The sequence below is a fragment of the Ammospiza caudacuta genome, chromosome Z, assembly GCF_027887145.1.
Source record: "Ammospiza caudacuta isolate bAmmCau1 chromosome Z, bAmmCau1.pri, whole genome shotgun sequence".
Lineage (NCBI taxonomy): Eukaryota > Metazoa > Chordata > Aves > Passeriformes > Passerellidae > Ammospiza > Ammospiza caudacuta.
The window spans coordinates 74,013,040-74,027,934 of NC_080632.1; the positions used below are offsets into that span (position 1 = coordinate 74,013,040).

The following is a 14,895-nucleotide window of genomic DNA, read 5'->3' on the forward strand; positions in this document are numbered from 1 at the left end:
ATCTTTAAGGCTAGCTGGTGATACAACAATGTTCAGCTCAAGTGTTAAGAAGCTCAAATGTATCAGTTCTCGGGGCCACAGGAGCCATTCAGGCTGTCACCTCCATAAGTCCATGCCTTTCAGTCTCAGTTAGGTACCACAAAGAGACACTTCATTTCACATGGCTGAAAAGTGTATCTGATATATTGATGAAGATATTACAAATAGCACAGATTCATCTTGGCTCTTAGGCACATTCCACAAGGACATTCCCAAGATGGACAGGATATAAAAGTAGATCAATTGAAAGTAACTGGAATGAAGAAACAGTTCCTCACAGAGAAAGATAAATTCAAAAGCACATGGATTGCTCATTGTGTTATCACCCAGGAGTCAGACTGGCTATGAGATGGCCCCTGATTAAGCCTTAAGGTAAAATGATGATTCTAAATGGTTAAATGAGACATGTTATTCTCTGAGACTTTTGAAATGCGTAACTGAAAATTGATAATTAGACAAAAAGATAAAAGCATGGGGTAATAAGAGAAGTGTGCACTTAATGCTACTACTTCTGAAAAGCACTTACAGATACTGACCAGAAAAGTAATGATCCATCTACCTTGTATCCATTCATGGCTCTTGCAGCCTACATTAACTTAGTATGATCAAGAGACATTTTTTAAATTTTTTTTTTTTTTTTTTATGAAGAAGAAGAATGGAAAAAAACCCAAGGACTTTCCCAGAGACAATATGGATAAGTAAACTGGATTTACTGTTTTGACAGCATGACTCTTCACTTGAACTCTGGGGATCTGAAGTTCCTCTGTGTGTGGCTGATCCTGCACATACTATTTGTGATAAAGGATAAGACAGGGAAATATGTTGCCCATAGTGTTGTTCCCCAATTTTTGTCCTCACATCAATGAGGTTCCATATATCTCTTGTTCCATATATCTCATTTTAGCAGCAAGGGCAGATTATTAAGCAGCAGTGTGCAGGACTTCTAAACTCAGGAGTCCTCTCAGTGGTACAGTAAGATTCTTACTAGTCAGCCATTGAAGTGAATTTGAAGAGTGTTCTGAGCACATTGAGTATTTAAATAGCACTGAATGGTGACAGCTGTGATTTTCATGAACATATTTGAGTTTTTAAAAAACTGGTATATGTGTATTGTTAAACACAGGGAAATGTCCATAAAATCCTGGAAAAATGCAGTTTACCACTTACTGGGAAGCAATGTGTTGACCGCATCATTACAGAAAAGGTAAAGTACTTTTCTTGACTCCTTGTTTAAAATTTCCTCCTCTATCCCTAGTAACAATAGCAAAGCTTAGCAAAACTGAAGAATATGTTCCATATCTGTTGCCACCTAAGTGAAAAGATGGCCTTGGGGTTCTGATACAGAGGTCTTGGGGCTCATATTTTTCCTTTTAAAGTTTTGACATGTGGCATACTGAACTGTACCCTAAGATGCCTTCAGAACAAAGATGCCACATGTGACAGGCATGAAAAGTGTTCATCTCCTTGTTTTCCCCTAAAGTATTTCTGAAAATTTGCTGTGACATGCCAGTTTTCTAATACAGCTGTAATCACAGCTTGGGAGGCAAAGGTGCATTGTTGTTTGCTTTTGTTAGGTTTTTTGTTTAGTTTGATTTTGTCCTTTTGTTTTGTTTGTTGTTTTTTTTTTTCCAGCGGAGCACACATAGGTTGGACAATTTGCAGCTTCTTTCATATATACTGCATACTGTTTGAGAGAAACCTGTGGCTGTAGCAGAGCTTTAGTTCTTTTGTCCTACACTTGATTCCATTTGTGAAGCAATTTATTCTGGAAAGTATAAGTGGAAGTACATATGAGCATCTCATACTGCTGCTGCTCAAAGTACATTAGTGGATCTTTTCAGCAAAGGATAAGTGCTTAAGGTTTTAGCTGTAATCATACTCCTTTTATTTTTGGTGTTTACATTTTTAAGGACTTAGAGTAGTCCCTCTGTGAGCCATCTGTCATGTCAACTACAAAGCATCTAAGGTGCTGATGAAGAATTTGCTTTCTCATGGTGGGATATTGCTACATCTAAAGGATTTTTCCTCACGAAGTAAAGGAAAATTTATTAAAATACGGAAGTTTTCTTTTTTTTCAATTACTCTTCTACCAACTGGCCACGTACAAATGTAAGGTACAAAGAAAATGAGAGGGAAAGGACTAATAGAAAATAAACAAGTAGAAATGTCTCTAATATTTATCAATTGCTAGATCTTGTGGCTTTATTAGGAAATAATATAAATGTGCAACAACATTTGGATAGTGTTGCAAATTCCGTTTCCGCACTAGCATCCTGGAGTGTTCCTTATGCCCTGCATTTCTTTTAGGACTTAAAGAACCTGTCTTTTTCCACTCCCATGAAAAGCAGTTTCATGTGCCCAAAGGACCATTAGGCTTCAGGACACTTCTGTGACAAGCGTATGACTTCACTTTAATTTCAAGTTGAAGCTTTGCTGGTCATTTGCTACTAAACTTTTATTTTTAAGGAAAATTACTTTAGACCTTATGGTTTCCCTGGCAACTTGATTGCAACCTGTGCATGTCCCTCTGGTAGGCACTATTAAAGTGCACATTGTTTTACAGGTATTTTTATTTGATGCACTTGGAACTCTCAGAGGTGGAGTGCATATCTTATGAAGACATCAGACAGAACAGCCTTTGCTCCTTCAGCTTCTTCCTCTCAGACTTTCTTTTAAAAATACTGCAGGGCATCTTTTCTTTCATTGCTAGCTTCTAAAAATTCTAGCATTTGCATTGGGTATGCAGTAGCTGTTGGAGAAACTTATAGTCAGCCAAAGATGATCTCTCTACTGGCCATGAAATTAAATAAAACACTGGGAAAACATTCTCTTCCCTGTTTCTTTTGTGGTGTCTTGGTGGACATATTTTTAGAGCAAAGAACATCTCAGCCCTTTCCTTTGAACCTCCCATTCTCAGATTGGAGCAGCAGACATGGTCCACATTTCCTGCAGTGATGTACAGTTGCACTTTCCCCCCACTTTTTCTAGAATATCTAGAATACATACTAGATTCTAGATATTCTAACACATTCTAGATTCTCTTTCTCCGTACAAATAAATGTAGCAGAAACCTGTATTAGTCAGTTATGAAAGTGAAAAGTAACATCTTATGTTACTGAAGGAATGCTGTCTACTTCAGCACACCATTTAGTTCAGTGTTACTCCATTTACATCCTCATTTTCTCTTTTAATAATAATAATAATGATAATAAAATTATGTGCTTTTTAAACTTAATAGGCAGTGTTTGATGTGGACAAGAAGAAGGGATTGACCCTCATTGAAATCTGGGAAGGACTGACTGTAGATGATATCAAGAAAAGCACTGGCTGTGACTTCGCAGTAAGTAATTTTACAAACCGGAACAGTTTGGAGTCAGAACAAATATTCTCCACAAATACTTATCACATGAAGGCTTGTAGTTGAAGTAAGTTTCTTCTTTATACGTGAGGACTGAATAGATTACGTGTGGGATTTACAATGAAAGATAATTTGGAGCTAATATAGTGTGATGATGTCGGAAGCATCAGAAGCTAAGAAAACCAGGAGAGATGGAGAAATAAAGTTAAATTAGAGTAAAGTTTAAAAAATTATATAAAGTTTAAATTAGAGTAAAAAGACAAGTGGAAAGGAAATTTCTATGCTTTGAAGATGGGAATTGATTCATCTCTAAAAGATGGATAAATATTTATTTTTTCACTGTATAAGCTAGTTTACCTAACTCTCTGTAGCTGACTTTCCATGCTATCTTTAGGTGGAGTTGTGAGTGTTCTTGACAGGAGTGACTACAGTTTTCCCCTCTGTTTTAGTAGTGGCAATCAATGAACTGCTCTAAGACTGCCTTGTATAAATTGAACTTATGCTCTGCATTAATCCAGAAAACCCCTGCCTTTTGACATTCACATTCATTCTTAAGTTTTTCGTAATGAAAACACAAAACTGCATAATTCATGGAAAGCTGTAGCACTCTAGAGTGTAACTGAATGCATGTGTGGTTGATAATATAGTTTCTTCTTGGCCTGTCCCTACATCAGCATTTCAAATTTTCAAAATACAGCATCTTTTTTTCTGTGTTGTGAAGTCTTTTGGGGAAATTCAACCCTCCTTTGGCAGGGGCAGCAAGTATGACAGTGTAAAAATTGTGCTGTAAAAACAGTTCAGGAATATTTAGTAATGAAGCAAAATACTCCTTTTTGCAGAGTTTCATTGTATGGCTATGGCACCTAATTGATAGACTGCAGAGCATTTAGTATGTGCGAGGGTTTTTTATTAAGATTTTGAGCATATTCTTGGTAGTAAGGAAACTTCCTGAGCAATGAACCTGTGAAATTTCATTTATTTCCTTTGTTCATAAGAGAGTATTTCTGATAACTAAATATGATTGTGTGTGTTTCTCCTTAGGTATTTTAAATAAAGGTCTGTTAGCTGCTGAAAATACCTTTAATTATCTGAGAAAAAGATGCTGGATTAAAGACTTGTAGCCAGCAACTGCAGAGTTGCTATAGTGCTACAGAATCACTTTGTTGAACATAATGATGCTAGGTTCCTAGCTTTCCATGTCATATTTTAGGGAAGTCATTATTATTTCTTAATTTAAAGTGGAAGCAACCTGGCTGTATAGAGGAAGGTTACCAGATTGAATACCAGAAAGATGGTTTCTTTAACTTTGAGGGGAAACTGAACATCCTTCACTAGTGATGCAAACGATTCATAGGAGAAGAAGGAAAGCAGAGGCTGAAAAACCTCATTCCCTGCTGCTCCTCCTCTAACAAACTGGATGCATAACCATAGCCATGAAACATTCATACCTGGAGCAGACCCCAGCATGTTTATAAACTTTTTACAAATCATTGCCACCAAGCCCAGCAGGATAGCTATTCTGGTCACTGTCCCTCTGATATAAAAACTACGTATTAGGGACAACACCAAAGCTATTTCTAGATAAAAAGTAAACCTAGGGACCATAGAGGTATTAAAATCTCAAAAAACCCTAGGGACCAGAAATGCATGCAAACCTTCACCCCAATAGACATGAATTCAAAAAACATGGCTATTAGCTGCTTTAAACAAACACAGAATAATAGCAACCAAAATGCAGTCAAAACAGGGTTTTTCCACTCTCTTGAGCCACCAGGATGGGCATCAATATTTTGTCCTGGTTTAGGGCAAATTTGGTAGAGAATCTCCAAAGGAGGGCCCCTCCAGAAAACAAACCCACATGGCCCCGCCCCCCAACTGGTTTGGGAAGAATTCCTCGGAGATAAGTGAAAAGAACCTGTTTATTTGACAGGCACAGCACTTTCCAGCACACAACATGAGCAATACCGGGTGACACCGCTCTGAAAAAGGTGACAAAATGAGAAGGTCTCTCTCGGAGGTGGTCGCTCTGTTCTCAGTTCCTCCGGCGCTGGGGCAGCTGCTGCAGCCACAAGGTGCAAATCCTCGGTGTTTCCAGGTCCCAGTCCAGAGCAGGTTCAAGATGGTTGAAGGAGAGGAGAAACAGTCCAGGAAGGTATTTGGACTGTTTAGCTAGAACTAGCTAATAAGCAGAAGCAGAAGCAAGCAGAAGTGAGAGCAGAGAGAGAGCGAGCAAAGCAGAAAGCCAAAAGCAAAAAAAGCCAAAACAGCCCTATGTACTGCCCGTCTCTGTGTCCCTGATAAGAGAATCCCAAACAAAACTTTCACTCTTCAGAGACAGTCTTAAAGGTACAGAACATATGGATGGGGATACAAGCATCATAATGTCACCCCAGGACACATATACAGCAGTTCTGTGTGGAAATGAAATGATTCAATCAGCTTCTGACTTTGCTCTAGTAGAAAATTATCAATTTTTAAAAACTTTGATAATGCCAGGACTACTTTTTCTTGGCCTGATCTGTCAAGCTGCTAGCATCCAGAAGTAAAATATTAAAAATGATCTTTATATGTTTTTTATCTATCACAGTCAGTCACTTTGCTTTGTTCTTTTGGATTTAATTTGGGGGGTAACTTCATGATGAATTTGAAAGTGGAAGTTTTAGTAAGCATTTAAACAGATGTGAACTACGGCAAAGGACTTCTGTTTGCAGAAGTCACTGGAAACACTCCTTACTTGTTCCAAACCTGCTTGTTTGAAAAGACCTGGTTTTTTTTTGGTTGAGATGACCCAGAGATTCAATTAAGTGGTGTTTCCCAAAGTGAAAGCTAGCTGCCTGTGCTCAAGGCAGTGAAAGCAGAAGCAAGCAAAAAATTCAGAGAAAGAAGTGATAAGATTAAACTGTTAGGCCATGAGATTAAGCTTTGCAGCAGGTATGACAGGGCAAGGCAATTAGGTCGAAAGAAAAGATTAACACCACCCACCGTTCTTTGGTGCTTTCCTGGAAATGTTTCAAACAAGTGATAAAAACTTAAACTCTTTAGTGTAGCCTGAAGTTAGGAGTTGATGAGAGGTATTGGAACAATTCACTGTCTGGCTCCCTGGGATGTCTCTCTAAGGTCAGGAAGGGACAATTCACAGGCATCATTTCCTGGTTCTCCAGAAGGCAAACTCCAGCACAGTCTGCTTTGTTCGGCTGCTGCAGTCATGCATGAAATCACGAGCTGTGGGCATGAAAAATGTAGATGCTTCTTGGTTTATACATTTACATGTACTTACCTTGAAAGCAGTAGCTTGCATAAATGCTTGCAAAGCAATGCTTGTTTGCAAAGCGTGTACCTCTGCCAGAGCACGTGCAGGTGTTGGTGTGATTTACTTATGGCTCCTTACAAAAGTGCCCACAGTCCCTACAGCACTGCAGATTGAACGCATGACATGAACCTCAATTATTTGTTTATTAACCTGTGGCATGGAAGTGCACTAGCCCTTTCTTTCCTTTCCCTCCCGCCCCCCCATCCTGTAAAGAACCTTTCCAGGTCACAGTGTCCCAGTCCTGCTGTCATTGAAATCCTTACCAAATCTTCTCTGGAAATCTTTGACAGCAAGACTGGGTTGCTGTTGTGTAATACTGGACCCTTGATGGCCTAAATTACATATATAGCAAACAGCTACAGGTTCTTTGCTTAGTTTTGAATTTCAGAAAATAGGAATTTGAGGATAGTGTTTGGCAGTTACTCAGAATGCAGCCTCCTTGGTCCTTTTTTTTTCACATTTCAAAACTCTGCCTCAGGCTTTCTTGCAAGAGTAATGGTTGTGCTTGTGATTATTTATGTTCACTGAATGAGACATCTTGGGTTTATTTATATCGGTAACAGGAGCTTTAGTGATACTGTATTGCCACAGTAAAAGCAGGATCATATATTTTACTAGTTTGAAACAGAGCTAATCAGGGGAAAATGAGGAACTGACCCCTTTTTCTAGTAGCTTTTTTTTCAGTAGATGCCATGTATGATCTGAACTAAAACAAATGTCTCTCTGAGTTCACTAGAAATGAGATTTTAAGAGATGGGTCTATCTTTATATGTAACTGTCTTAGCCCATGTAGACTACTCCTGTTTGGAGAGGAGAAATTCATAGTCTATATGGCCATATTCAAGACACATTTGACTACACAGTTCCATTTCACAGCCTGCTTGCTTACTTGGAAAAATATCTCCTAAAGAACATTTGCAAAACAAAATGTCAAAGGAAACATGATTTAGAGTCAACAATCTTCATTATAGACTGGCATCATGTAAAAAATAAACAATTCGCTCTCAAATTTACTGTGCTGCGAAGACAAAATGTTGGCTTATCTTGCATGCTTAAATAAGATCTGCTGTAGCCTAGCATATAGACCACCTTGGCAGGCAATCTATTTGGGCTTGTACTACCTTTTAGCATTGATGAAACCATGACAGAACATACTTTTGCAGATGTATTTAATTATAAAAATAATCAGGATAAATCACAAATCCCCATCACAACTTTTTTTTTTTCCCTTAATCTTGAAGCTTGTTTTTTCAAAATATTCAAAGCTAACGTGGTGTATAGAAAAAGCATCTGCCACGTCTAGCGTATGTTTAAAAAGGAATTGTCTGTCCAAGTTCAACCACTGAGTTAAAAATGATACAGGATATAGATTTTATATTGTGGAAGTACATTTTCCTTTGAGTAACATTTTTTTTTGAGGCTATTGCAAGATTGAGTTGATTATTACATGGAAGCTGTGGGGGTTTTTTTCCTGATCAATCACCACTGCTGTGAAAACCATTAAGAGATATTTTTGTATCATATATATACACATATATATTTGATGTTAGAATTGTGGTTTGCATTTTTCTGAAATGAAAAATAGGTGTTAATAAGAGATAAGCAACTTTTATTAATTTAACAAATAGGGACTTCTTTTTTTTTGCCTTTTTTTTTTTAAGGGCTCATTTTAAATTTTTGAACACTAACTTGGAACTTAACAGAATTCAGCCTTATTCAGAATCAGAACCTGAAGGAGTGCTTGCTTCATGGAAATTCAATGAAATAAGCATAGGGCTGTTTGTGTAGCTGAAAAGGGTACTTTGGGATTGGAAATCAGAGATTTAACAGGCTTGGACTGCAACAAGCCCCAGAGCCTGTGTGTCTTCTTACCAGTTGAGGGGCCACGTACTGGACTGCACAGGCAGACTCCTCCTGGAACACCTACCTGTCCAACATTAGCAAAGCATTTGAAACTTCCAAGATCAGGTGTTCTTCCTCTAAGTGAAAGAATATTAAGACTGTGTTGCTTAGGAGGTACCATAGAAAGTAGCAATTCTGAAGCTATGCACTGTGAATATGGTCTGCATTAAGCCCTTTCAGCCCTTACTAAATGCTGTCTTCCTAGCACACAGTGATACTGGATTGACGTCTCTGGTGGACTCAGGGAGTCCTGAAATGCTTTCTACATTTCAGACTTGATTGCTTGTTTTCCAAGCACAAACCATCTGTTTTGTTTCATCGGCATTTTTCTGCTTATTTAATCAGATTTTAGTTAGAGCAAAAGTTGTGTTTGGGTCCAGTTGTGAGTGGTGCTGGGCTCTCGCCACCTTCCTTATCCTGAGCAGACATTATGGCACATCAGACCCGTCTGAAGTGGATAGTGGTGCGCACAAATGACAGCTGTTAGCGTCAGATGTGCAGACACCACAACACCACATTTAATGGAATATGCTCATCAAATGTAAAACACTTGATGTTTTGATGGTACTGAAATCAACAACATCAGAAAAAATAGAAATCTCTACAGTAATTGCCTTTGCTGTTGTTTGCAGAATACAGATTTTAATGCTTCTATCTTCATCCTCCAGTGTTTAGCTCTACTTGAATGGAGCTGTCCCTGTCTGTGGCACAAGTAGGCCCAAATAAAGCGGGGCATATAGTTACTTGGACTCTGAAATGTTGAAGCATTTCTGGAACTAATACAGGAATGCTGATGCATTGTACATATTACATCTATTTATTATCCTAGTTCACACACAACTTTGAAAAAAAAAATGAATTGTTGCTATCCACTGAAAACATTTCATTAGCATTTGATACAGTAAACACATTCTTCATGAACTTAAGTTTTCCTCAGTGGCTAGTCTCATAAGGTTATAAATGATGATACACGGTGGCTGGAGGAAAGATCACGTAGAAATCTAAGTGGTACAGAAAATACATCCCTGTACCTCTAAAAGAAAGAGGCATTAATGCTTGAAAAGGCACTTATATATTATTCTTTCATGAGTTAGTTTCTTGAGTACTTTTAGCTGAAAAAGATGGGTTAAGGAGGCAGGAGGATGCTGTAGGTGATGCTTCCATGGGGCACATTTATCAACTAGGGGCCAGATTATCCACGGAACTGTTTTTCATCCTGAAAAAGTAAGATCACATGAGTTATTTCTGATCTTCATCCTAGGGCATCAGGCTGGGAATAGGAGATAATTAAAGGGGCTTGGACCTTCTGTGGAGACCTATTCCTCAGATGTTTTGTGTAGACCTGAGTGAAAGTTCAAGCAAATGTTAACCACTGCTGCTATAGAAAGTATTGTTACTATTTACACCTTCTTTCCTCATCTACCTTCCTGTTTAGGCTTACTGTGTTTTATTTTTGGCCTGCGGTACATCTTAGAATATCTCTAATTGAGTTTTGTGAGCAAGTGAATTAAAATAATGGAGTACATAAATGTGTCCCTACACAAAAATTATTGTGAATGGGAAAATGAAAGTTTTTTTTTTAAAAAAGCAAAATTGGAATTAATTAACTATATAATCATCGAGCAAATAAAATTGAATGTGAATGGAAGAATGACATTTAAAAATAGGAAATATAAATTTGATATTGTATTATATCATCATCAAACAATCCCATCAAATGTATCCATATACAATATTTACAGAGTGTTTATTGTGTATGTGTACCTTTCATTGCGTATCCCCTGCTCATATGCATCTTCCAAAAGATGGACATTATTGCACAGAAGACTCTGCAGGGGGCAAGTACAGGTTCATCTGCCCAAGTTTAATATGCTTGCATTCTTACACAATAACCTATCTCAAAATAAATGAAGCGGAGAGTCTGGGTACTGGCACCACACATATCTTGTATTCTTGCATCAGAAAATTTAGTTGTGGTGGTGTTTATCTAATATACTGCAAATATGGCAGGTTAAATAAGTACAGTGCCTTGAGTCTTCAATGGTAATAGTAGATACAGGTGGAAGTGAATGGTGGGTTGTACTGCTAGATTTTACCTGTATGACAACTTTTGTTGGTTTTTTTCCCGTTCTTTTTGCTAGGTTTCACCAAAACTAATACCAATGAGGCAGATTTAACTGCGAATTACAGACTGGGCGAAATTCGCAAGAAGGCTTGTTTCCAAATGGAATAAATCGATGACCGTCTTGCAATGTTACTTTTTTTTTTCTTTTTCTTTTTTTTTAAGGGCTCTCTAAGTAGTTTCCAGATAGTTAAACTCAGGCTTGACTATATGTTTAATTGTATTCTGCTTTCATAACATTACCAGCTTTAATGGAATGGTGAATATATTCTCTAAGTTTTGAATCATATTATAGTGAAATGTTAATGATTGCTGTAAAAAAGAAAAAAAAAAAACCTTGTAGTCTCTCTGCCAAATGCTAGGGTGTTTTTACACAGAATTAGAAAAAAAAACATGCAAAACTTATGATTGCCTCTTCCTTTGATGATATCTGTTGCTCTGGAACTATAGCACTTACCACGTCCATTCTCCTCTAAAGGTGTGGGTCTTTCTTTTCTGGAGTGGTCTATAACAAATATATGTATCTGTAGAGAGATATTGGGAGTATGGACATTCCTTTTCCTGAACCTTTTCATCAGTCTGTAACAAAATTGTTTAAACCAGTGGAAATAATTGGGACCTAAACATATCTGCTGTTTCCACAGTGTGTGTCTGTTGGTACTGAGAGGTCTACACCTCCCCAAGTCCAACTGTGACCCTTCATATTTCAGTCATACAAACTAGAATGGGGCTAGTATCAAGGAGGAAGATGAAAAAGTGTCCTCATGCAGGCAACTGGTAGCTGCACAATTATCCCACATGAACTGCTCTTGTTCTCCAGATATAATGCTTCTCCTCACCTCCCAGTCAAAGGCAACTGAATATAGTTTCTGCAGTCAGGTCTGTCTTCCCAGTGCCTCATAGAGAAACAGGGGAAGAGAAGGTTTGGACACTTCGATGAGTCTTCTGAAGGGAATACAGATGGTTAAGGGTAAAAGCAATATGCACCACTTGTCACTCAAGGCACCAGAAAAATCTAAAGAGTTTGGAACCCGATTTCATCATATCTTGAGACAATCAAAATGAAAAGACATTATCTCAGAGTCATTTTGATGAAGGCCTTATTTTCCCTGTTAATTACAAAATCATTTTTATATTTTGTTACTTTTGCAAACAGATGATATGACAGCTTTGGATCTCACATACCAAATCAGTACAATATGTCTTTGTTACACAGAGCATGAATTGACTGGAAATCAACATTTACTAAAATACAATGTTCTCTCCAATATAATGGTTTCTGTCATTTCTGTCATTTATATAAATAGGAACATGTAAAACACTTCAGTTAAAATAATTCCTGACATAATGTGTGACATCAGGAGTGCAGCATATTGAGTGACTGAAAAACAAAATGTAGATACACAAGAAGTTTATATAATGCCTATCATGCATGTAATAAGCATGTTTAGCACGTGACATAGAAAAGCATTCTAATACTAAGTGAATAAGGGATTCATCATAGTCAATGTGTGTAATGGAAGGAATGTAACACATTTCTTGGGCAAGCTAAATTGAGCAGTATTTAGCTCTTGTACTAGTCTTCGTACAGCATTTTTCCATTCTAAAATATGAATTGCTTCTCTTTCATGGAAACAGCTACAAAATTGGTCTTGATCCATACATGGGTTTTACAGCAGTAAAACTGCTTCAGTTGGAGGTATTATATTGTATAGTTGCAATTACCCTAAACAGTTCTTTGATAATCTCTTGTCAATACCATAACAAACTACGCTTCATCCCAGATAGAAATGAACAAAATGCCTTTGTAAACACCATTATGCCAGTACAAAAGTATTCCCATGATACTAAACTGTGACTTGAATTTGTGGCTGCTGGTGGGTAGTAGGCCATTGAGTAGCCTGAATCTATAGGCAAGACCTGATGCTGGGCCTGTGGGAAAGAAGTGTGTTGTACAAAGACCTGTGCTAATTTCATGACTAATGTATACAAGTGATTTGGTTGATAGGTAATTTTCATCAAAGACTTAAAACTACATTTATCATAGTGCTCCAAGATATCTTAACACAGGATGTTAATTTTCACGTTTTCTCTGTTTAGGCTATTTAGATGTATTGCCTGTGTTACTCACTCATTCCACACGAGTTAATTTTGACCATTTTTTCTTCTGTGGAGGTAGACTCAAGTTCTGCTCACAGAGGTTTTGAAGATTAAAAGTCTGTATAGTCTGTATATAATAAAACCTGACTATTTTAGCTCACTGTAAACAGTTTCACTTTTGAATAGAGCAGCCCACAGGCCTCTTCCCTAATCCATGTGGGAAGGGTCAGTGACAGTTCTGACCCTTGTGGTGGTGTGCACAGCAAAAGGTGCCTGTCTTTGCCTTCTGAAGAGCTACTCTGAGGGAATGGATGTAGTCCCTGAAGGTGTTTTGTTCATCCTCACTCAAAGCTCTTGTATAGAGTACCCAAAATGGATGATGGTTTTAGGGTAAGCAAGAATTATAAAAAACTATTGTACAGGGGAGGGCACTAACTGTTAACTTATCCAGAGGAAAATAACCCCACAAAACCAAAAAGACCAAAGAACACAAACATTTAAATAGATGGGCGAGTCTTAAAGAAATATAAATGAAAATGTTGCTCTATTGCAATTACCTATGCTACATTAGTTGTAGGACTGATTAGTTAATTCCAGTGAACATTTACACATCTATGAAGTGCAGGAGAAGTGTCTGAGGGCAGGATCAAGTGTACACTGCTTCTGCCATAGAATTTTCCTTTGCTGGTACACGCACAGAAGCTATTGTTGTCATTTATACATGGCTATAAAAAGACTAATGACCTGTTAATGTCTGGGAGTTTAGCACCTTGGTTTCTGAATCAAAGAACTAGGACCCAAGAACTCCTGATTTCCAGCTTTTCTGGTTCTCCACTAACTGCCTTGTGGAATGAGCAGCTGTGTTCTCTGCCTTGTCTCCTGTTGCTGGAAAAGGGGATGTTTTTCTTCCTACCTCACAGGGATGTTGTGAGGAATAAGAAGCTAAGGTCTGTGCAAAAGGTTATTTGTTTCTCTTCAACTTGGGGATCACACTTGATCGTGTGGAAGAGTACTTGAAGACTGTCATACGTGCTGTACATTTGAGTTCTGTGTCTTATTTGTGTCAGTGTTAATGCAAGAGAGCAAAAGCACATGGTGCTGAAAATTGGGGATAAAAGGAGAACAGGCTCTCTCCATATACAGCAATGATGCTGTAGCAACAGGAGACAAGATATGTATGTCACACATGAATTTTTGTATCTTGAGGACAAAAGATTGTATTAAAATATTGGTATTGTTATGAAAATGTCATGAGTTCGCACAAGATAATTGCAACAAGCTTTGAATCCACTTTTAAAATTCATTTATTAAGCAAAATAAAAATTAAAGCTCTCCTAAGTATTTCCCTCTCTGTGGGCACAAGTGTGGTTCATAGGTAAGGTATACTCTGAGCAGTAGTTGCAATAGTTGGCATTGCAGGGATTGAGGTTTATTTGGACTGAAATCATTCCCTGCTTGACAGCACGTCACAAACAAGGACAGTTGTTACTCTTTGTCCTGAAGAAGATGATGATTCTACTATGTTATCACATTGGACTCCGCTTTATATTTTATTGATTTTTTTGTCCATGAAAAAAGGAAAAAAATGCAGAAAACATAGCTGTGCTGTAAACTCTGCAAACTAAACATCAAAGTCCTTCCTATGTGCAAAAACAATCGATATAATAAAGGTTTAAAATTGCAGGTTTTGTTTATTAATTTGTCTGTTACCATTTTTTGAGGTGTTCTGTTCTGCTTTTGGGAGAAGTAAAAGTTTAGCTTGTGTTCACACCAGCATATTGCACATCAGCCCATGGCAAAACCTCAAGGTCTTGTCTGAATGTGGATGGGTTTGATAAACAGAAATAATGAAGCTCAAAAATCAGTTAACAGCTGGATTCTGCATGTTCTCTCTTCTCACTGGTGTCTCTGTTTGGTCAATCTCAAACATAATTATCACATTCATTTTCAAAATGACTTGTTTTTCAATCAAGTTAAATAATGGACTGCATATGTAGTCCTTAGAGAAGAGATTTTTTACCTTTTGATTAAAACTGCTGTAGAACTGATCATATTTGAGATGTT

General features: G+C 37.6%; 1 protein-coding gene across 1 annotated transcript in view; it reads left to right on the forward strand.

Annotated features, from left to right (window-relative positions):
* The window catches only part of OXCT1 (3-oxoacid CoA-transferase 1), an 86,129-nt gene extending 71,604 nt beyond the window's left edge, over positions 1-14,525 (forward strand). Inside the window, exons 15-17 of the mRNA XM_058824533.1 lie at positions 1,163-1,243; positions 3,278-3,379; positions 10,751-14,525. Coding sequence (XP_058680516.1) covers positions 1,163-1,243; positions 3,278-3,379; positions 10,751-10,786 — 219 coding nt within the window. The 3' untranslated portion in view covers positions 10,787-14,525. The remainder of the gene's footprint in view (positions 1-1,162; positions 1,244-3,277; positions 3,380-10,750) is intronic.
* The last annotated feature ends 370 nt before the right edge of the window (positions 14,526-14,895 follow it).